This window comes from Lathyrus oleraceus, chromosome 4, assembly GCF_024323335.1.
Source record: "Lathyrus oleraceus cultivar Zhongwan6 chromosome 4, CAAS_Psat_ZW6_1.0, whole genome shotgun sequence".
In the NCBI taxonomy this organism is placed as follows: Eukaryota; Viridiplantae; Streptophyta; class Magnoliopsida; order Fabales; family Fabaceae; genus Lathyrus; species Lathyrus oleraceus.
In genome coordinates, this window is record NC_066582.1 from 33,522,997 (window position 1) to 33,549,095 (window position 26,099).

General features: G+C 33.4%; 1 protein-coding gene across 1 annotated transcript; it reads right to left on the reverse strand.

Annotated features, from left to right (window-relative positions):
- Nucleotides 1-21,630: 21,630 nt before the first annotated feature.
- LOC127135129 (cytokinin dehydrogenase 3) lies at nt 21,631-25,295 on the reverse strand. Its single transcript, XM_051061930.1, has 5 exons — nt 24,638-25,295; nt 22,947-23,074; nt 22,528-22,794; nt 22,172-22,440; nt 21,631-22,045 (listed from the first exon to the last, which is right to left on the reverse strand). The coding sequence occupies exons 1-5, from the start codon at nt 25,230-25,232 to the stop codon at nt 21,748-21,750; spliced, it is 1,557 nt and encodes a 518-aa protein (XP_050917887.1). The 5' UTR covers nt 25,233-25,295; the 3' UTR covers nt 21,631-21,747.
- Nucleotides 25,296-26,099: the final 804 nt, after the last annotated feature.

Below are 26,099 nucleotides of genomic sequence, written 5' to 3' on the forward strand. Positions count from 1 at the left end.
CATTCATTAAAGTGGCAAGTTGTCCAATTTGTGTCTGTAAAGTCTGAATACTGGAATCTGTTCGTTGCTGAAATTGGAGATTGTTCACAGCCATTTGCTTGACAAGATCCTCAAGTGAAGGTCCGGAAGGTATAAAGGTGGTTACTTAGGGAGGGTTATATGGTGGTGGTGGTGGAAGGGGTAGCATCAACTATTTCACTAAAGAGGTAAGTTCATCAATTCTGGTTTCTAGAGGTTTGTTGGAAGAAGAAACCTGAATCTCATTCACACCTTTTGCTTGGACCACAAAATTATCCCTTGTTATGAACGGTTGGAAGTTAAGTGACATGTTCTCAATCAAGGATTTAGTAGCAGCTGGAGTCTTATCAATAAGTGCTCCACCACTAGCAGCATCTAAAATGTTTCTTTCCATTGGTAGCAATCCCTCATAAAAGTATTGTATTAGCAATTGTTTAGAAATTTGGTGGTGAGGACAACTCGTCACTAACTGCTTGAATCTCTCCCAGTATTCGGCCAATGATTCCATGTCAACCTATCTAATACCACATATTTCTTTTCTGATTGAAGAAGCTCTTGAAGTAGGTAAAAATCTTTCTAAGAAGATTTTCTTCATATTATTCCAACTTGTAATAGAATTTGGCTCAAAATAAATAACCAATCTTTTGCAGCACCTTGTAGTGAGAATGAAAATGCTCTAAGATTAACATGATCTTCAGTAATTCCTTGAGGCTTCAATGGTGTAGAACACACAATCTGAAATTCTTTTATATGCTTATCCGGATCCTCACCCGCAAGACCATTAAACCTTGGTAACAAGTGTATTAAACCAGATTTCAATTCGAAAGGTACAATAGCAACAAGATATTCAATACATAAAGTATTATAATTAACATCAGGGGAAACAAGTTTTCTCAGAGTTCTTTGGTCAGCCATGTTAAACTCAATAGAAAAAAATCAACAAACAATAAGAAAACACATAACTAATTCAGCAATGTAGCAACAAATAGGAAACTACCGACAATGTCCCTATTAAGAAAAACAATTGAAATACGAAAAAAAACTATTAAAATGCAAGGAAAAAAAATACAAAAACACAAAAATTAATCTAATAACGTCAAATAAAAATTTTGAGAATTTTTTCAGAATATTTTGAAACTATTAAAACAGAAAATAAATCATAAAAAATAGAAAAATAAGGAATTTCGAATTTTTAGGACGGCTTCCATTATTTAGTTCCTAAATAGAGGCTTTTTATCATTGATTATTTCCTAGTTAATTGATAAAGAATCAGAATAATTTGAGACAAATTTCTTTAAAAAATAGATTTTTTTATCCTAAAACGCAAAAAGACCAGAACGCAAGAAAGTTAGGGCAAAAAAAAAGCTAAAACAACACCTATGACTATAATAATGGTTAGACTATAATAACGGTTAAAATATACAAGAGTCCCCGACAATGACGCCAATTTGATCCGTTGTCGCACACGGGATAAAACGAGTTTAAAAGTGTAGTAAAACGGAGGCGACACTTGAATGTCGTATCACAAGGACTCTTGAATGTTATAACCAAACGAATGAAAAGAAGGGAATTTTTAAGGTTCAAAAATTAAATCGAAGATGATTAAAGGTTAAAACACAATTGATAAATAAGCTAATTTATTGTATCGATTTCCGACTTATTATCGATTCTTATAATTTCAATTCCCTAGAGGATTCAATCCCATTCGATTACCATACCCACTGACAAGCGCAATTGGTATCATATGATGTATGTTCCTAATTTCCTAATTAAGCAAACGGATTTAAGCAGACGCGAATTAAGCAAACGCGACTTAATTAAACACGATAACGAAAAAGATACGCTAACGTGATTATAGTTAAGGATCATACAAACAATCAAATTTAATCAAGTCTATCCTATAAGAAATAATCAAATTAAGCAAACGAAATTAATCGAATTAAGCAGACGAGTTTATAGGAAGAATTAAAAAGAAATCGAAATTAAACTGAAATTAATAAAAACCTCAAAGTAGAATTCGAATACAACGGATCAACTCTTTGGGAATTAGCTCTACATGGTATTCATATGCCCTATTCTCTATTTCATGAATTCTAACTCCCCCAACCCTAAAACTATTAAGTTGTTTAAATAAAGTAAGGGAATTCGGGCCTAATAGCAACCAACCCGAAAAAATACAAAACTGACCCAAAAACTAAGTATTTTCTAAAGTCTGGAACTAAAACGAATTATTCGACCATTCTTCACTCCGAATCAGCTTCTAACTTAAACATAAATTTTTTAGCTTAACCTCTTAGCTTTCTAACTCCTATTAGAACTCGTCTATTCGATTCTCGTAGCTCAAGTTATGATCTTCATAGTGATAAGATATCAAATAACTATTTATGCTGAAAATAAAGTACGAAAATAAAATAAAGTCAAAAATAAACTTAAATATAAAATGCACTAAAATAGTAAAAATAATATAAAAATCTATAGATTTTCCTAAGTACAGTAGTAGAAGAAGGTACATCAAAATTCACTGATCACAAATCTACAGAGCTTCCATCTTTTCTTGGATTGTCTTGATCTTGTCAAAAGTTTGTTGCATAATCTCAGGTCCAATCATTGCACTCTCTTCAGATTCATACCAACACGGAGTTTTCCTACACTTCCTACTATATAACTCCTAAAACGGGGACATCCCAATATTTAGTTGGAAACTGTTATTGTAAGTGAACTCAATCAGCGACAAGTAGCTATTCTAAGAGCATCCTTATTCTAGCACACATGCTCTTAACTATTCCTATACGTTTGCCCATCAATCTGCGGGTGATAAGCAAAACTCAACTTCAGCTTAGTACCCAAAGCTTCTTGCAAACTCTACCAAAACCACGACTTGAACCTCATATCTATATCTAAACAATGCTCGACAGAATACCATGAAAACTAACAATCTTCTCAATATACAACTCAACTAACTTCTACAAAGTATAGTTGATCCTGATCGGTATGAAATGAGCCGATTTAGTTAGCATATCAACAATCACCCAAATAGAATCATATCCCTTTTTCATCTTCGACAAACTTGTTACAAAATCCATGGAAATTCTATCCCACTTCCACTCCAGAATACTCAACAACTACATTAGACCCAACAACTTTTGATGTTCAATCTTCGACTTCTAACAAGTCAAATTAGCATAGACAAACTCAACTACTTCCTTTTTCATTCCCGGCCATAAAAAAAATCTTTAAATCTTGATACAACTTAGTGGCACTAGGATGAATATTCAACCCACTTCTGTGACCCTCCTCAAGAATACGCTTCTTAATCTTAGGTATATCTAGTACACAAACCCTGTCTCTAAACCTCATCACACCATTCTCATCAATTCTGAAATCACCACCCTTATCTTGATTGGTTAACACAAGTCGGTCAACCAATCCCACATCGGCCTCTGACCCTCTCTGATATCTTCTAGAATACCACTTTTCAGTTTCAACATACCCAAATTCACACTATTATGAGTCTCTTCACATACCAAACTCATGTCTCTAAATTGCTCGATCAACTCGAACTCTCGAACCATCAACATCGACATATACAATGACTTCTTGCTTAATGCGTTAACTATAACATTAGCCTTAACCGGATGGTAACTCAAGCCAAAATCATAATATTTTAGAAACTCGATCCATCTCCTCTGCCTCATATTCAATTCTTTTTTATCAAATAAATATTTCAAACTCTTGTGATCACTAAACACCTCAATCTGGAGCCAAACAGACAGTGCCTCCAAATCTTCCACATGAATACCATTGCTGCCAACTCAAGATCATGTGTAAGATAATTCCTCTCAAGTAATCTCAATTGTCTAGAAGCATAAGCCATAACCTGACAATTTTGCAACAACACACCTCTCATACCCATCTTTGAAGTACCACAATACATTACAAAGGACTCACTTGGATTTGGCAGAGTCAAAACTTGAGTAGACGTCAACTTATTCTTGAGTTCTTGGAAACTCTCTTCATAATGCACATCCCAAACATAGGCTTGACCCTTTCGAGTCAACTGAGTTAGTGGCAATGCTAACTTCGAAAAACTTTCAATAAACTTCCTATAGTAACCAGCCAATCCAAGAAAACTTCTAATCTCAATGACAAATTTTGGAGTCTCCAATTGTAACACAACATCTATCTTCGACGAATCCACAACTATACCACCACTAGAAATCACATGACTGAGGAAACTCACTTCTCATAACCGGAGCTCTCACTTGGACAACTTTGCATACAATTGGTCCTCTTTCAATGCCTAGAATACAATTCTCATATCTTCCACATGCTCTTCATCCAATTTACAGTATATCAAGATGTCATCTATAAACACAACCGTAAACTGGTCTAAATATGGATGAAAGATTATATTCATGTATTCCATGAACACTTCAGGCGCATTAGACACATCAAACAACATTATCGAATACTGGTAATGACCATACCTCATTTTGAAAGTAGTCTTCAGAATATCTTCAGGTTTCACATGAATCTGATGATAACCTGAAATCAAATCTATCTTGCTAAACACACAAGCACCTACCAACTGATCCATCAAATCATCAATCCTCGGAAGTTGATACCTTTTCTTGATAGTCACCTTATTCATCTTTCGGTAGTCCACACATAGCCTCATACTATCGTCTTTCTTCTTTACTAACAACATTGATGCATCCACGATGGAACACTTGGATGAACAAACTTCTTTTCAAGTAGACCTTCAAGTTGCTTCTTCAATTCACTCAAATCTGAAGCAGACATCTTATACGGAGCCATTGTCACTGGACTAGTACCAGGTACTAAGTCTATAGAAAACTCCACTCGTGTTCCGACGATAAATCATTAATATCATCTGGAAACACCTCTGAAAAATCATTCACCATTGGTAACTCGCCCAACACAACTTTACTTTCTGCATGCATAGAGGCTAAGATCATAAACATTATAGCATCATCCTTCATGAACTCATCCACTTGCTTAGCAGCCACAAACAACTCATCACTTATATAAAACTCTAGGAATGACATTGACTTGTCGAAACAATTGACATGAAATTTGAATCTTCATCTTCCTAAACTTAGAAAAACAACACTGACTTATCCAACAACCTGCACTCTTGCAATAGCGGCAGGACGAACCAACTCCCCACACCTGAACCTCTAAGAGAAGCAGAAGCTTCTCCCCCACTTGTTTCAATCTCTCTCTTATAGGCAAGCAGTTAGAAAAAGAGAGAGCAAAGATGGTGTTTCACATACATATCGCGTACCAGGTGATAAACATCATGACAAAACCTGGTTGGATTAACCGACCTGCTCTGATACCACTATGTAACACCCTAAACCCTTAAATAGACAAATCATATAATAATTCAAACATTGATCATAATGCACACATTTATGATGTCACTTATCATAAAACAACACTTATCCCAAATAAGGTAAAACAATCTAATACACCTGTCATCGCATGCTCACCTTCACTTAGGGTATCATCACAACATAAATCATCAAATAAGCATGCTTCACAAACATTTAAGTCTCAATTAAATACCTTATTTGAATAATGTGGCAAAAGATCTTCATTATATCATGAGCTCAAAATGTCAAGAGCATAACATACGACTCTCGATTAGCAAAACATAAACTAACTAAAACAATCAAATGTTCCTAACCCCGATGTTACAAAATCAGAGCAAGACTTCTAAAATAACGGTTAAACTAAACGAAGTAACTGCGTGATCTAAATTCCACTTACAACTGCAAACTCTACTCCTGAGTATCTACAAGATGTCCATGATGGACAACATCAATGCAAAGGGCGTGAGAAACAACAAACCAATCTAAATAGTGTAAAGAATGCTAAGGTATAGTATACACAACAAACACACATTCATTACACATCCATCAACAACATATTATCAAATGCAAATCATGATAACATTTACTCAATCACATCAAATCATCAATGCCATGAACAATCAACAACGTATGCGATCATATATGCAAAATGTACTCCACAACTGGCTGATTATGCATGCGGTACCATTCATGAACACCCAGGTTCATCTTGCTCCCGATCCCTACCATAGGACCAGAGCACACCAAATCGTTACCATCACCATAGGTAACGCTTCACTGATTCCCACCTGAAGCCGGATACTCACTCCTGATCCCCACCATAGGACTAGAGCACACCAAAACTGGACCAAAACCCATACACCATGATACATGACTCTCAACAACATGCATTATCACAAGAAGGTTCACCAAAGGATCCCCATACACATGTCACCATTTATGCAGCACATCATTCATCATACGCAATGATCAATTCATATTACAACATCAATAAACAACAAAAAGTAGTAGAGAATCATCAAACATGACTTCATAGGCATTCACTCATGTTACTTCACCAAAACAACCCCACATCATCGTATAAACATAATGATTTGCTAACCAATCATACAAGTCATCACAAACATACATGCATAAGGTAATTGACTACAACTCAAACATTTCACCAAGTACTACCATGAGATAGCGATACACTTTATATTTCTAATGCTTCAAACATCGTCTCATTTAGACTTACAGAATGAAATTTACAACCAAAATCGTCGAACAATGCAACAAAAGACAAAACAAACATTCTGGCATCCAGAGGTCGACTCACAGAGTTATAGGTCGACGCATGGGCAATTCTTCCAGCTACAAGTCTACGCACAACACGTATGCATCAACGCATACTGTACTTTTTTTTTTGAAAAATTCCAATTTCGTTGGTTTGAGGTCAACGCGTAGGGTTATAAGTCGACCCATACTGCAGATTTTTTCCAAAAATCAGGTTTTAATATATTTTGAAAACCATTTGGTGATGATAAACAGCCCAAACACTTCTTAACACAAAAATAACTTATTTCAACCATCTACTTTCTCAGATTAAAACCCCACTCACATTAAGCCTCAATTCTACCGATTAACATATCAATTAAATCACCAATTCATCAACTCATCACCAATTCACATCTCTAAAACCTTCACCATGGCAATTCCATCATCAAATTTAACAATAATTTCATCAATTCATGAATAGCACTCAAGCTTTCACACCTTCATCAATGGTAAAACTTCATACACACATATTCATGATAGAACATACATTGATTCATCATAGTAACACAAATAAACACAAGATCCATTATCAATTTTCAAGAAATTCATTATAAACCATTTATAAGAAGAAAAACTAAGAACCCTAATGAGGTTACAAACTTCTCATCTCTAGCCCCATCATTTAATACACCTAACTGGTAGCCCTTTATCCCTCGTTATCTTAGATTTCCAGCAAATGATGACTCAAGCAACTTCTATGGCTTCCCTCTTCAAAATCCTAGATTTCTCTATTCTCCCTTCAAAAGCCCTTTCTCTCCTTTTACCTTTTTTTCTCAAATTTCACGTACTGACAAACTAGGCTAATTTTCTCTTACTCCCAATATATCCTTAGGGTTTTATACACACTTCCTTTCAATTATCTCATTACCCTTAACTTTCTTAATTTTCACAATTGCCCCAACTCTCTAACTCCTTTATCCCCTATATTTCTCCAAATCACACAAATGGCCCAATTATATTATTTTACTAGTTATTTAACTAATTCAAATAAAAAATTATTATTCTAATAATTAATTAAAATTATAGTAATCTCCAAACAACTAAACAAACCTCTTATTCTTTCCATACCTCTATTCCAAGGATACTTAACCCCCACAATCCCACAACAATAATTTTAAAATTCTAATTAATTCGATTAAATTAATTAGTCGAACTTGGGGTGTTATAATACCAAAGGGTGAGATTATCTTTGCTACAGATATGCTGAAAGGAAAGAATAAAGCAAAAGGTCCAGTTCCTAGACAATGGCTGATTATAACTTATCCCAAAAGGCAATCCTATGTTCTAAATCCCAACTCAAAAGGAGGAAGAAAATGTGGAGTCTAGAAGAAACCAACAAGGATAGATCACTGGTACTAGGAGGACTGAAATTGATTAACCAAAAGCTGGTGCTTCAGATGCTTAACCAACCTCTAAAGATCATCCAGTTGATATGGCCTATGAAAAATATCATGATGGTTATCATAAGAGCATTGTTGGAACAAAGTAATTACTCAAGAACAATCTCATTAGCGGATCAGAAGCTGCACAAAGAAAGGTATAACAATTTCTTTGTTTTTATTCAATAATTTATAATCCTGATATTCTAATATCAGTCAGTAGAACTTCACATTTATGAAAGTAGAATGACATTTCACTGTGATAATACTACTTCTATCTGAGTTGCAAGGAATCTTATTTTATCTCATGATCAAACATTTAAAAAAAAATCTTTTAAAATTTTTGTGCTTGCATCTGATTGGAGAATCAGAGTCTGATAATGATCAAAAGCTATTGTGATTAGAAGCTCTGAACTAGCTTTTGATGAATAGTAGCCTCTTAAGCATCTCAGACTTTGAAACTCTGAATAATAAAAAATGCCTCTGATAAGCACACAAGTGGCAAAACCTTTTCAACTGCCTCTGGCACCTGTCCACTTACGTGTCATTAATCTGAAATGTCTTCTAACACGTGGATTGTAACTACTGGGTAAAAATACTTTATATTATGATGATTTTTCTAAGAAACTGTGCATCCCGCCTCCTTTGTATTTAAGTTTTATTTTGATAAAAAATTCATTTTCACTCAAAACACGCTACTTAATCAGACTTACACACTTCTCTCTCTCACTTCCAACACTTTTGTGTTCTCAAGCTTTCTCTAAAAAACTACCCATTTCAAAAGAAACCCTAAAACCCCTTTGCAATAGCGTCATCATCTTCTTAACATTCACCCATGAATATCAAGTATGGTAAAATTTTGCATATCAAACCTAGAACCATTGATATCAAGAAAGAAGATCTGAAGCTAATAGTGGAGCAGATTATGGATTTTGATTCCTTCAATCTAAATGGTGTCTCCCTCTGGAGTTTCTTATGAGTGCAAGAATGGTCCTCACTCTTTGATATTCTGAAGACTAGCATATTCCAATATGGTGAAGGACTTATGGGTAAGAGCTTAAGTATATGATGAACTTGCTGCTTCTATGGAAGAAAATTAGAAGGTGCCGAAAGATAACTCCTTGAGAGGGAAGAGTAGAAAGGAAATGGGTCTGAAGGAGTTTGAAGAAGTTGAGATTAGGCCAGCTGTAATGAGTGTTGATGTCATCATCACTCATAACATAATTTCCAAGCTTCTTGGTGTGTCAAATACAAGATTTGTTCTGAACACCAAGGAAAGTAGTCATGAAGTTGATATCATCAAAATAAGGTTGTTTTAGCTTTCTGAAGATACTTGTTCATCTTCAGACTTTGGAAAGGTGTAAAACATGAAGACTACTTACAAGCTTCTGTTAAATATACTCATTGGATGTCTGATCCATAGAGAGGGTAGAACTGACCAAATCTCTTGGGATCATAGACACTTCATCTGGAACTTGGTCAATGAAGAGACATCAATCTCCCTGGTTACATATTTCATCATTTGTGTGAGGCTAAGGATAGCAAGAAGCATAACAAGAATAATGTACCATATGTCATACTTCTGTCTGAATTGTTCTATCAGGGTCGTTTAATTGACTCCCTGAAAGTTGTTTATACTCATGATGATCTGGAGGAAATTCATGGGAACATTCTTTTTGCTTCAGTTCAGGCCAACATGAAGCTTCTGAATAAGAATGAAGTGGTGTTATCAAAAGGTCCTCTCAGAGTCAGGATTACAAAATCTAACTATCTTAAGGACTATATAGTAATTACCAAGCATGACTATCTTGAGGTGATTAGGATGTACATTGAGATGGATAGAGAAGAAGTTGGTGTGGTTATGAGATATGAATATTTACCAGAATAACCAACTGATGCGTACAAACCTTCTAAGAAGAGAAAACATGTGGCTTATGATGCTCAAAAGGTTATTCATAAGCCTCCTAAAAACAAGCTTGTACATCAGGAGGAGATTGAGAAAGAGATTAAAGAGGTAGTCTCATCCATTGTCTTGATGCCAACTATGACAATAAATGGAAGAACTCCTCATAAGACACCCTCATCTTCTATGACATCTTATGCACCTATGAAGAATAAGAAGTTAAGAAAGTTGATTATTACTTCTGAAGTTGAAGAGGAAAAGGAAGAAGAGGAAATCGAGGCACCTCTTGTTAGGAAGACAAATGTTGCAGATGTTGGAGCTCATAAGGTTGTAGAAAGAGCTATTCAGAGAGGAGTACATTTATTGTATCTACTTTGATAGCTAATGCAGAGAAATAACCTGCAACTTCTGGTGCTCAATTAGAATAAGTTGTTGTTGAAGAAGAAGTTCTAAAGGCTGCTGAAGACATAGCTGGGTTGAAGAGTGCTAAGAGAGCCTCTGAAGTTGAAGCTTCAGGTGTACCAAAAGAATGTGTATCAGAAGATGCTTCCAACCTTGCTTATGAAGTTGTTGGTGAAGAGGAGCAAACTGCTCCAAATGAGAAACACCCTTTCTTGAACACACTTCATCACTTATTCATAAAATCGTTCAACCTTCAGAACCTGTGATGGAGTCCTCTAACCCAGCATCTATCATTCAAATTCTAAAAAATGCTATAAATCTAGTTGATTATAACCATCCTGTTGGTGAAACCATAAGTGATCAGAAACTATTGACATAAGTTTCTGAGTCTGGACAACCTTCATTTTTAAACACCATGCTTGAACCCCCTATAGATATCACTAGTGGGAAAGTTTCACCAAGTTCTAGGTCAAAATCAGATTCTGATCCTATTGCTGCTATTGGTCTCAAACTTGTAACTCCCAAACCTGTTTTCATCAAACTTATCCAAGTTATCCCTCTTCAAACCTTCATCCCACAAAAACTATGAAATGACCAAGCATCTGAACATAATAACTTATCTGATCAATTTGAAGTTGAACATGTAACCTTAGATCAACCAGAACTAGAACCTTCACCTAAATTCCAACCTGAAACTTAACCAGAACCCCAACCTACACCCTAACCCTCACCTAAATCGACACCTCAACTATAATCTAGTTATGTTCAGGATCATTTTGAAGTTCAAGTTACATCTGAACCTCATATTGAAACTGAACAAGTTTCTCTGGACTAACCTCCACCTGAAACCAACCTCAACCAAAATGTTCAAGAAAACCAACCATATGACCATCATTCCTCTCCCAAAAGAACATATGTTATGTCAGAATCTGGCACAATAATCATATCCATTCCAGAAAATTACATTCCACCTCCCCATATATCCAAGTTCAATTAGAAGAAATCAGAACTATTTTCTTTGATAGATAGAAAAATTTGGTTGCTGAGAGAATTAAAGCTTCTGACCCAGTAGTTTATCCTGCAAAATAGGATTCTCTCACAACCTCTGCGGTAACAGTTTTTTATAATCTGAAATACATATACTCATAGTATGTTGCCTTTACCAATCACAGACAAGAGCTTATGGAAGCATAGTTTGCTAGTGTTATTGCTAATCAGGAAGCCATGGCTAACAAGCAGGAAGAAATGGATGATCAGATGAAGGTTATGTCTTCCAAACAAGATGTCATGGGTGCTTATCTGAAAGTAGTTATGGAGCTTCTAAAGCAGAAACCTTAGGATCTAGGATTTATTCACACCTTATTTCTATCTTTTTAAACATTTTCTTTTCATCCTTTTCTTCGTTAATGAAAAACCTTTCTTCAGTATCTTTTCCGTTCTTTTATTTATCTTTTTGTTGAAGAAAAATGGGGGAGGGGATAAAGAGTATTTAAGCATTTGAATATGATGATTATTTTATTGTACTCAACTTTTGAAGATTAATGATATTGTGTTGTTAAAGGAATTTCATTAATCTGGATATGACTTAGGGGGAGCTTACAAACCTCACCCATCGGGCTATCAGACTCAGAGGGAGCTTAGAAACCTCATACCATGAAGTTAACATGTTAATTAAATTAACAACCATTGTTCTTAAATACTTATGTTAGTCATCATAAAAAAGGGGGATATTATTGGAACAAAATTGGTTAATACCATATCCCTTGGGTTTTAATGATAACAAAATATTTTAAGAACAATTGGGTATTCTAACATATGTTCAAGTTTGTAGGATTATAAGATTAATAACATATGAAGAGATGCTTGAGGAATCTGCATCTGAAGCTCAGACTCTGGATCTGAAGACCATTTCTGAAGACTCGGGCTCTGATGGAAGATCCAGCCTCTGAAGAAGTCAACTCTGAAGATGGTCAGCCTCTAGTGATCCAGACTTTGAAGCTTCAAAAGCCAAAAAGTGTACTCTTATGTGATCATCCTCTGAGAAGTGAAGTCTGAAGAAATTCTACCTCTGAAGTAGAAGCTCTTCAACTGAGGCAACTCTGACAGACTCAAAGACTTTTTGATCACATGAAGACTTAAGGAAAAATATCTCTCTTGGTTGTCTGAGCTTCAAAGGATAATTCCTACTGCAAAAAGGTGTTTGCTTGATGTGTCTAATAAAGTACAAAGGTTATCCAACCTTTTCGTGAAAGTCTCCAACATCTCTTTTTTGCTCTCTATATAAGTAGTTGAAGGACCAGACGTCGAAGAAGAATATACACTACATTACATACTTTGAACCTTGACAATCAAAGAGAAGCAACTCTGTCAAAATTATTAGACTTAGAACATCTTAACATTGTGTATATTTTAGAAGTTCTTATGTCTTATAGTCTTTTTAAGTTGTATTTTGTCTACACCTCTGATTGTATATCAAATGTAGTTGTTACCCAAATATATTAACAGTTTGTTATAGAGTCATAATTCTCTTGCTTTGGTGCTTGAGTATTTGAAGTCTCTTGCGTGCCTGCTTGAGCATTGAAAGTATCTTACTTGTGTGTTTGAGAATAGAAGTCTCTTACTTGTGGGTTTGAGCAAATGAAATATCTTTCTTATGTGTTTGAGCATTGGAAGTCTCTTGCTTGGTGCTTGAGCATTTGTAATCAGTGCGGTTATAATGGAAATTCCTTGGAAGTGCAAGGGGACTAGACTACTCACAGGTTGTGAGAGAAACCAAGATAATTGCTTGTATCTTTTATTTTACTTTCCTTGCATATGTACTTAAATATTCCGCTACTGTCAACTCTGATCCTCCAAGTCAGTTATCTACACCTCTGATTGTATATCAAGTGTATTTTTTTATCCAAATCTCTTAACAGTTTGTTATAGAGTCATAATTCTCTTGCTTTATTTCTTGAGAATTTGAAGTCTATTGTATGTGTGCTTGAACATTGGAAGTCTCTTTCTTGTGTTCTTGAGCATATAAGTCTCTTACTTGTGGATTTGAGCAAAGGAAGTCTCTTTCTTATGTGCTTGAGCATTGGAAGTTTCTTACTTGGGGCTTGAGCATTTGTAATCAGTGTGGTTATATTGGAAATCCATTGGAAGTGCAAGGGTACTGGACTGCTCTCAGTTGTGAGAGGAACCAGGATAACTGCTTGTATATTTGCTTTTACTTTCCTTTCTTATGTACTTAAGCATTCCGCTGTTGTCAACTTTTATCCTCCAAGTTAGATTCTAGTTCAGAATCTGATAAGGACCTTCAGAATTTATCCAAGCTTTTTTGAGTTAGACTCTAAACTAAGTGTTCAGAATCTATTAGAAAGCTATCAGACGCAGAAGAAAAAAAAAGATCAAAGGAGAAAAAGCCAACACAATTCACCCCCCCCCCCCCACACACACACACACATACACACACACACACACACACACACACACACACACACACACACACACACACACACACACACTTCTTGTGTTTTTCTCAGCTTCAATGTTATCCTACTTCCACTCCGGGATACTCAAAGGTTGTATCAACCCATACGGTTTTTGATGCTCGATTTTTGACTTATGACAAGTCAAACAAGAAAACACAAACTCGGTTACATCCTTCTTCATACCTGGCCACAAAAATATCTTCTTAAGATCTTGGTACATTTTAGTAGCTTCAGGATGAATACTCAAACCACTTATGTGACCTTCCTCAAGAATTGTCTTCTTAAGCTCTAGAAAATCCGACATCCAAATTGCATCTCATAATCTCATAACTCCATTCTCATCAATTTTGAAATCTACTTTTTTACCTTGATTGATTAACATCAACCAGTAAATCAATCCCAAATCCCATTTATGACCTTCTTTGATCTCTTCTAGAACACTACTAGTCAATTTCAACATACTAAACATCACAGTCTACGACATCATCTCGCACACCAAGCTAAGATCTCTGAACTGCTCAATTAAGTCAAACTCTCTAACCATCAGTGCCGACATATGCAAATAATTTCTACTCAAAGTATCTCCTACCGCATTAGTTTTACCAAGATGGTAACTCAACTCAAAGTTGTAGTCCTTCAAAACCTCTAGCCACCTCCTCTGCCTCATATTCAACTCTTTTTGATGAAACAGATACTTCAAACTCTTATGATCATTGAAAACATCAAACCTCGAACCATATAGATAATCCCTCCAAACTTTAAGTACAAATACCACTACTGCCAACTCCAAATCACGGGTATGATAATTCCTCTCATGAATCTTCAGTTTTCTAGAAGCATAAGCTAGCACTTGGCTCTTCCGCATAAGCACACCACCCAAGCCCATCTTATATGCATCAAAATACACAATGAAGGATTCCTTCGCATATGCTAAGATCAAAGATGGTGTCATCGTCAACCTCTTCTTCAACTCTTGGAGACTTTCTTCACACTGAGCATCCCACACATAAGCTTTCCCTTTCCGAGGCAACTGAGTCAAAGGCAAAGCCAACTTCTAAAAGCCTTCTATAAACCTTCTATAGTAACTAGAGAACCCAAGAAAACTTATGGTCTATTTAATAGACTTAGGAGTCCCCCACTGCAACCTCGCGTCTACCTTAGACGGATCAATTGCTATACCACCACTAGAAGTCAAATGACCAAGGAAACTCACTTCTTGCAACCAATACTAACACTTGGATAACTAAGCATATAACTTCTTCTCTTGTAAGGTTTGCAATACAACTAACAAATGTCTTGCATGTTCTTCATCTGATTTAGAATACACCAAGATGTCATCTATGAAAACCACAACAAATTGATCCAAGTAAGGATGAAAGATCCTATTCATATATTCCATGAGCACACCTGGCGCATTAGACGCATCGAACGACATCACTGAGTACTCATAATGAACATATCGAGTCCTAAACATGGTCTTCATAATATCTTATGCCTTAACTCGAATTCGATGATAGCCCAATCTCAAATCAATCTTACTGAACACACAAGCACCAACCAACTAATCTATAAGCTCACCGATCCTAGGAAGAGGATCGTTGTTCTTAATTATAACCATATTTAGCTGTTGATAGTCAACACATAATCTCATGCTACCAATTTTCTTCTTAACCAACATCATGGGCGCTCCTCATGGTGACACACTAGGTCTTACAAACTTCTTTTCTAGCAGCTTTTCTAACGGACTCTTTAACTCACTCAACTCTGATGTAGACATTCTATATGGTTCCATCGGCACACGTCTAGTACCACTACTAAACCTATGGAAAACTCAACTTATCGCTCCGGTGGAAATTCATAAATATCCTCAAGAAAAGCATTAGGAAACTCACACACCACATGCATATCACCCACAACATCACTTTTCACTCTCAAAGAAGCGAAAATCACTAGCACATGATCGTCCCTTCTTAAAGACACCTTAACATGACTAGTGGACATGAATATTGAATCCATACTCTCTCTAGGTTTGGGAAATAACACAGTATTGTCAAAATAGTTGATATAAACACAGTTGAAATTTAGCCAGTTCATCCCCAAAATCACATCGTGTTGGCTCAAAGGAAAACATATCAAGTCAACTCCAAAATATTTACCATAAATGGTCAAATGACAATTCAAATACACGAATGAAGTAGTCATGGAACCATTTTATGGGGTATCAATGACCATACTTCCAATCATAGAAGACACTTCAAGATTTAACTTATTGACACAATCAAGAGATACAAACGAATGTTGTGTATCATTATCAATCATAACAATCAGAGAAACACCATTAATGAAACATGTACCTCGAATCAAATTATCCGTTCTAAAGACATCCACACCACTCAGAGTAAACACTCTACCACTAGCTTGCGTGGTAGTTGAAGCCTTTGTCAGTTTCTGGCATTGGGTACTAATATGTCCCAGTTCACCATAATTGTAACAAGTTGGAACATTACTTTTTCACTCAGTAATACAATTTCATTTTTTCCCACATTTAAAACACTTATGACATGCACTCTTACACTCAACATGATGATGAACCAACTCTTCACACCTGTAACATTTCAGAGGAACGGGAGCTCCTCCCTTAATTATCTCTTTCCTATATGTAGCCTTCAGTTGGAACTTTTGTTTTCCCTTATCAACGGGAGTCACATATGGTTTACCATGATACTGATTCCCACTTTTCTTCTCACTTGCACTCTTGCAGCGAGCAGATATGGCCCTGCTATCTTCATCAAAGATTCTACACTTATTCACCAACACTGAGAATTGATGGATCTCCTGATAACTAATGAACTGCTTGATCTCAAGATGTAAGCCACTCTCAAACTTCACACACTTCAACCCTTCAGCTTCCACACCGTTATAATGGGGGACAAAATCTCACAAACTATTTAAACTTAGCCGCATAATCAACGACAGTCATACTTCCTTGTTTTAGCTGAAAGAAGTCAATCTCTTTCTTGCTGCGAACATCGGTTGGAAAGTACTTTTCTAAAAACTAATTCTTGAACATAGTCCAAGTAATCTCATCATTACAAGCTTCCATCCTCTAATGAGTATTCTCCCACCAATATTCTACTTCCTCATATAGCATATGGGTTCCAAACAACACCTTCTACGCATCAATGCACACCATAACCTTGAAAATCTTCTCAATCTTCTGAAGCCAAGTCTGAGCATCCTCAGGATCATACCTTCCCTTACAAGTAGTCGAATTGTTCCTCTGAAACACTCCCAACCCATAAAATTCATCAACACCACCTTTTTTATTCTGATTAGCATGTAGAGCAACATTTTCTTGCGTCATCACATAGTCATTGCTTCCAAAGCATCAATAATCGCACAATCATTCCTACTAACTATTTATTTATGCACAATCAACCAAGTTCAGATTAACCAATCGTGAACAGTAAAGCAAATAGCAGTTAATGAAACAAGCATCGACAATGTTCACACACATGCCGCACAAAAGGGTAACAACTAAGTATGGGATTTGATTTTCCAAAGGTAGCGATTGTAGTTTGGTTGGTTATTCCGATTCAGATTTTTTCGGTTGTAAATCGAATAGGAAAAGTACTAGTGGAGCTTGCCACCTATTTTCAAACTCCTTAGTTAGTTGGCATAGTAAGAAGCAAGTCTCCATTGCTTTGTCAACTTTCGAGGCAAAATACATTGCAATAGGTAGTTGTTATGCTCAAATTTTATGGCTCAAACAACAACCACTTGACTTTAACATCAAACTTCAATTATTCCGAACCTAAACAAAAACCCATTGTTACACTCTCGTACTAAACACGTTGAGATACATCATCATTTCCTACGCGACCATGTTGAAAAAGGCGGTGCCGTTTTTGAACACGTTGATAGCAAAAATCAACTTGTAGACATTTTAATGAAACCTATTACGATTGAGCCATTTTTGAATACTCAACGGGAATTGGGAATTCTCGATATCTCAAATCTTGTTTAAATATTTTGCTGCATGCACTCTTTAAATTTGCTTCAGCTTTCATTAGAAAGTTCCACTTCATGTGAGTGCTTCCTTCGTCTCTCATCCTGTGAGGTAGTATTGTTTCACTTATCTCTCTGTTTGTAAGTTTTTTTTTCATGTGTTACTTATATGTCTCCTATATGTGATGGCATATTTATGTTCAAAAAATGTGTAATACCTTTGATAAATGATACATTTCATGCATATTTATTTTCAAAACTTCATTATTAAATTATGTGTTTCCAATCTATATGTTTATAGTGACTTCATGTTATTATGTCATTCTCATATGTGTTTCATGCTATTATATTTTCACACTAGAAGTATTTTTGAAAGCTATTGGTGTTTGAGTTTGTTATTTATCAACTCTTGCATGAAAATGTTTTTTATGTTTAGAAAATTTTCACTTTAATGTCATTCTAATGATATGTGAGTGCACGCTAATATCGATAAATTTATCTTTGCAACGCCTCTGGATGTTATATATGTTGTAAAATTTACATGATACTTCTCACATTTTTTGGCTTTGTCTCTTTTTGATGTTGTCAAAGGGGGAGAAGTTCATGCAAGATCGAAGTATTTGGTGCACATATTCAGGGGGAGCTATGATCAATACGTCAAATACTTTGTACGTTTTTCCATCATAAAAAAAGGGAGTATGTGAGTTCACTATCCTCTTTATAAATGTTTTGTATGATGTCAAAACCAGGACACTTAGTATTTCTGTAGATTGGATCTTATTCTATATGTCTAAATGTGCATTTTCATCTTAGGATAGTTAAAATCAGGTTTAAAACAGTTTTATAAGTCAAAATTATATTTTTATGTGAAAAATATGGTTATAGACCGACACATCCAAGCTATAGGTCGACACATACTAAAGGTTTTAAGAAACCTAACTTGCTTCCTTCTATGTGTCGACACAAAACACGTTTAGGTCGACACATGCCTTCTTGAGGTCGATGCATGTTGAGTTTTTGCAAAGGAAAATTCTATGGCTGATTGAGGTCGATGCCTAAGGTGTCTTAGGTCGAAACATAGAAGCTAAAATGCCTCTATTATGGGTTGACACACTCATACTATGGGTCAACACATGCTGATTTAAAAAAATCCAACTTGTAATTTTTCTAAAATATGTTTTTCTATATTTCCCTCACACACACACACACACACACACACACACACACACACACACACACACACACACACACACACACACACACACACACAAACACATACACATACACACACACACACACACACACACAAACACATGCCTGCATCCTTTTCAAAACATTGAAACCAAGAATATACAAATATTTTTTTCATCACCTTCAACCTTGTTCTATGCATACACATGACAATTACACATAATCATTTTTGTTGGTTGTCTACATACTAGCTTAATAAGGTCCAATTTAAGATTGGTGTAATCAATTTGAGTTGAGAATTCTTTGGGGGCTCCACTAATAAAATCAGTCGGGATTTTCCCTCCAAGATCAATGGTGATTTGGGGGTTTGGGGCACAAGATTCACAATTTGGATTCAGCCGAGTGAAAACTTTGAAGATAGGAGTTTCTTTTAAAGGAATAGCGGAACTGGGGGATCAATTAGAAATCTTGGGACACTTGATCTTTCTTAAGATAAAGAGAAGAGAAGAAGATATAATTAACATCAAACTTAGGATTTGGGGGTTTGGATTCCTATTTCTCTCTTGTATACAATTTTTGCAAAGATTAATTGAATATCTCAATTCCATTTGGAATTGGGGGCAGACATACCCATAATGAGAACAATTGGGGAACTGTCTAAACAAATTCTCTCTCTCTCTCTCTCTCTCTCTCTCTCTCTCTCTCTCTTTCTCTCTCTCTCTCCCTCTCTCTCTCTCTCCCTCCCTCCCTCACACACACACACACACTTTACATTTTGTGAATTTATTTAGTGTGCAATTTCATATACTGATAATTTTGTTTGTGTTGAAATATTTCAACTACTTTGTAAGATAATTGCAATGTATAAAATTGCATTTGGTTTTCACATAAATAACACACACACAAAATTAGCTTGGTGTTAAATGCACACCAAGTATTTGATAAATTATCTTACTCAATTTTGTATTTCCTATTTCATTGGAAATTGATTATCAAAGTGTTAATTGTTCAAACGTTATTTTGATAAACATATTGATTTGCTTTCTCATCATTGTGGTGCATTTATTTCATTTAGTTATAATTTAATACGCATATCTAATTCTTCCAATAATAGTTTGGGATAGACGAGTGTCGATCAAGAATCGCTTTCGCTTTCCATAGAAAATATTTTAAAACAGATTTTTTAATCAAAATTTTATTTGCCATCTACTCACCCTCCACCCCTCTAGATCGTCGCCCTCGTCTAACACTTACTTTTTCCACATTCAGTTAACCCAAACTGCGAATTGTTCAATATGCCATATTATTATAAATAATCTTATAATACATACATCAATCATGGTTCATGGAAATTTGACATACAATTAAATCATCAATTTCACCAACATTCATACTCATGATCAAAGCTTCATATATTCATCCATGACAGGAAATTACATATGCATAAACATGATGATTTAAACATGGATTCAGTCACAAGAAACATAAAATTAACATAATCAACCATCAATCTCATATTTTAACACAACAACACATCAACATAGAAATTACACAATCCTAATGGGAGCAAATACCTTTCCTCTCTACCCTATCATGCAATACACTCATAGAGAAAGCCCTTTCTTCCCCTTACCTTAGGTTCCTTACAAAAACTCAATTTTGGATCAAATATCTCATTCCTCCTTCAAACCCTAGTCTTGCCTTGCCTTTTTCTCCCAAAAATCTATTTTCACGCACCGGTAATTCTTGGGTTCTCTTTAATCCTTTTTATTCCAAACTTAATTATTCCTACTTTTCAATGATTCTATTTTTCTCCCCTTATAATATATTTTATCTCTTCTTGTTCCCTCTATTTTCTCATTATGCCAAAGCAGCCCTAACTCCTCTAATTCACATTATTTCTCATTTTATTTAATTAATTAAATCAAAGTAACTATAATTCTAATTACTTTAATTATTCTAATTTTCTATTCCTTCTACCACTCCACTAAATATATAACAAACCACACACTAATTTAATTAAATAAAAATATAAATAATTTGATTAAATAAATTAATAAAATTCTGGAGTATTACAAATCATACACAAATTCAAGCAATAAAACAGAGCATGAATTATGATTAATCATAACAATTAGGAGCAAGATTTTGCGCAACCCTCTCCAAAATCACCAACTTAATCATAGAAGAAAACACCAATAAGAGAGAAATGGATCGGAGATCTCTCACCATTCTTTATGAAATAAGCACCTAATAATGAACACCTAATTTAAACTTAATTTCCCCTTCTTTTTCTCTTAAATGAAAATCTAATTTAAACTTTTATTATTTATAATTTCCCCCATCCACTTTGGCATATCTCTCTTTGCCCCACCACTTATTTTATTATTCTATTTCTCCCATAATTCATTATCTTATTATTTTATTTAGATTTCTTTTATTTTAATTAATCCAAAAATATGATAAATGATATAAATTCTACATCAACCTCATACAACTCCGTATAACATTCCAATAAATCATTTAAACATATAAAATTAAATAAAATAAAATAATTTAATAACTTAAATATTACACGAATTCGAATCCGCAACATTTCATTTATTCACCACCTTTATATAGGAACTAAACTAACTATTTAAAAAAATATATGTTTATGTTATACTATTGAAAATCCCTTGCCCTGGTGACAATATATTATTTGGATCAAACTGAGCCTTTCTTTTTTCAAAAACTTTCCATTTGTGGCCAAATTGTTCAACCCATTCTTCATGTGTTTTCATTTGGGGAAGATATTGTTTCATCCCTATACCAACATCTTTACAAAATTGTAATATTTGTTGGTTTTGAATCTGAAATTCTTCTAACTTATCAAATCCAGTTGTACGTAAAAGACTCACAACGTAAAATATTTCTTCATTAGGTGTAACTGCTGACATATTATCATCCCACCTGCATGCGGGGTTAGGTTAAAAAATTTTAGTGGCAAATACAAACATAATTACGATTTTTCTTTTCATGACTGTAAATAATTAATTAATTATTAATTAAAAATTAATATCTTATCATAAAACTTACTTTGATTTGTTTGTTGGGTAAACTATTGCAAGTCCTGCTGTAATATTTTGTTTGAGGATAATACCTTTGAACACACCTTCATCAAAATCAGCAATTCTGGATTTTGGAACAAACATGTTTAACCATGGATGTGGGATATCCCAAATTCCTTGTTTCCTTAATGTAACTTCATCAGAATGAACTCTATTTAAAAATTCTTCATATAACACATCTTTTTCAAATATAAAAGTAGGGACAAAGTTTAATCCTTCGACCAAAGTTTCAATTTCCTAATCAAGAAACAATAATATATTTAAGTCAGAAGGTCAATTAGTCGTACAAATGAAAATAATATATTAATTTAGTTAGTTAATTACCTGATCAATATGATCTTGAGAGTTATCATTGTAATATTTGACAAGTTCAATGAGGTAGATAATACCATATTGGGTTACGAGAGAAGTTATGCGAGGTCTATCGATTTTTGGATAAAATGATAGATCTAGTGGTGGTTGATTTAGTAGCAACATTCCTTCTACATAATTGGGTGCATTACTTTTATTTATTCCATCTAAAGAAATTAAATGTTCTTGATCTTCAGAAAATGTAGAGAAGTTGTTGTAAAGTAAATGGAGCCACTTCACCTACAAAAAATTAATCAAACATTTTTAAGCTATTTATTTGAAATTGCAATTATATATAATCATTATTATGCTAAGGTTTAATATTTTAAGCTACTTTCTGAAATTATTTGAGTTTTTATGGTAAAAAATACAATAGAAAACATGTTACTTACCCTTTGTGGTGCAGGTCCTAGAGCTATTCTGGCTCTTGTTATAATTCCAAATTGACCTAAACCTCCAAGAGCAGCATAAAATAATTTTGAGTTCTTTTTTGTAGAACAAGTCACCAAGTCTCCTTTCCCTGTGATAGTTGAAGAAAAAATATATTTTTCAAAATGTATACATAATATTTTTCTTCATGAAATTTAAGTTCATAATGACATTGTTGTTATTGTTACTGTTGATGTTAAAGCTTCTAATAAACATTGTAAAAAAATCTAGAGTATATTTCATATCTTAGTTTTGATTAAGTGATGGAATCTTAGTAAATATACGATGAAGTCACCTGACAATAACATTCTTATTTTATTTTTGTGTTCCCATCAATATATAGATGGATTATAGGTGCTGTGTCGAAATTAGCAAATAATCGAAAAACCAAAAAGTGATTATTCTGTTCAATGCACATCAATCTCCCATTTCTAAGTACAAATTTTGTTCTTTTTCGTCTAGGCCAAGGGCTAATTCTGTTCATATCTATCTGTTATTCTATGATAAAACATTTTTTTTTGACACAATCTATAATAAAACATAGAACATTGAATTTTAAATTTGAGTATGACGATGTATACTACGTACAATGAATATCAAAAGATAATTTTCAATTAGCTAGTAGACATAATTAGACGTTTTCTTTAGATGATTAAATAGACATGGGCAATTTTCACTTCAAATAGAGACAAATTTAAAAGACATACATTTAGAGTATATTTGTTTTAACTTTAAAAAAAATTATTTAATTTTTTTTAAATTGAATTTTATAAAATTATTTTTAAAAATATTACAAATTTTTTTATTGTTTATATTTGTTTTTTTCTAAAATTAAAGATTAATTTTTAAAAATAATTAAAACAAATGGGTCTTTATTATGATATAAGTGACCATGAATGATTTTTTTTAATTTTTTTTTTTAATTATAATTTGTATTTTATGATAAGTTATAAATTTATTAATTTTCTTTAATATTTTACACTTATTAATTTACATTAAAGTTTTATATATTTCATGTATCATTGACTAAAAGTCAAATAAGATTGTATAAATAAGCATAAAAAATCCAAACTAAAACTCAAATATAACTTAACAAACCTAATTTGATTAAAACTATTTTCACTTCTAATTACCATAAATAATCTTTTTAAATTTTGTTCTAAACTCTAGAAAAATATCATTGTCTATCACATATCTATCAATTTTAAATGAAAATGTTTATTGATTTAACTACTATAAATATTAAGTGATATTATAAAAAAATAATTAAATTCTCATTTTTATTACATTCATTCCTATATAATTTTTTTAGAATTATTTATTCCCATTTGAATTTTCTATTTAAAATTTTAATAAATACAATAAATAAAAAATTAATGTCAAGATTAAGCAAAATAAAGTTAAATATATTTTTAATCAATATGAAATTATAAAATTTTATTTTAAGTTTCTACAAATTTATCTTGAATTTTTAATTAAAAAAATTTCCAAATTTTATCCTTATTACTAATTTAAAATTTCTGAAAGAAATTATTTTAGGACTAAACGTTGAATAAAATTATTAAAAAGATTAAAAACAATTATTTGAAATATTATAGAAACTAAAAATTCATAGAATAATCCTTTAAATATGAAAAGAATGTCTGATTCATACCTGTAACAACATCCAATTCATGAACATTGGAAATCTGAGGACCATATCTGAAAGTCTGTCCACTAATCCCAGCATTAGAGAGTGTTCCACCAACAGATAAATACAAATAATCAGTCCAAGAAAGTGGTGTTAATCCTTTTTCAAGACTTGCATGCAAAACATCAATCCATATTTGTTCACCACCAACATCAACATAATCATCATACACAACAATTCTATTATTATTATTATTATTATTATTATTCAATTCAGTCATGTTCACCACAACACCATCATTTGTCATGGATTGTCCATTAACAGAATGTCCTCTCCCTAGAGCAGCTATGGTAAAAGGGATTGGAAGTGAGTTTGAGAATTTTATCAACTTTGATATGTCTTGAATGGAGGATGGTGCAAAAACTGCAAATGGGGTTTTGTGAATGATGTGACCAAAATCTGTTGAGGCTAATGAAAGGGTAAAAGGGTCACGAATAAGCATTTGGAGAAGTTCTTTTGGTGCATCTAGTGGTGACCATGGTTGTGATTGTGAGTCAATGGTGTGAAATAGACATAGTAGAATAATGAAGGTTTTTGAAAGTATAAAATAACTTGTCATGCTTTGTGAGAGTTATGGTTTGTCTTTATGAAATTGTGTAGTTAGGTATTTATAGGAAAGTCTTGGAAGAGGTTCACAATTTTTATACGTTTTGTGTATTTATACGTATTTATATGAAATTGTGTAGTTACGTCTCTTGTTTTGATTTATACGTTTTCTGTAAGTTGTAGCCTTAAATTACTACCTTTTTCATTTATTCAAGTTAAAAAGTCAAATAAAAAAATCAAAGAAGATGAGAAATTATATTTCCAATGCAATTATTTGGAATTTTTAATTGATGTGATTTTAAGCCAATTTTGATCAAATTATATCATTTAATATATATATATATATATATATATATATATATATATATATATATATATATATATATATATATATAATGATCAAATGATATCAATATATCAAACTTAATAACATGACATCTCTGATTACTCTTCTCTACTGTATAACTGAATTCACCATTGAATTGAAAATTATTATCATATAGATCAGTTATATAAAATATAATATAAATAAAAATTATTTAAAATATCAACGAAATACATAAAAATAAACTTCTTACAAAATTTTAACAAAATCGTCATATCAAATAATTTTTATTGATGTTAAATTTTATAGAGATGATATATGTGATAATACATTTCAATACAACAATGAATTTTATCATGCGAATATGTGATAAAAAATTATAATAGGTGTCATGTTATTAAATTTAACACATTTATATATATATAGAGAGAGAAATGATAATACAATTGGTGTAAAAGTATTTCAAATACATCCGATCAAAATATTTTTAAGCTTTGATTTTCGGTAACTTCCACCATCCAACTGTCCACTGTGGCATGTTTGGATTCAAATTAA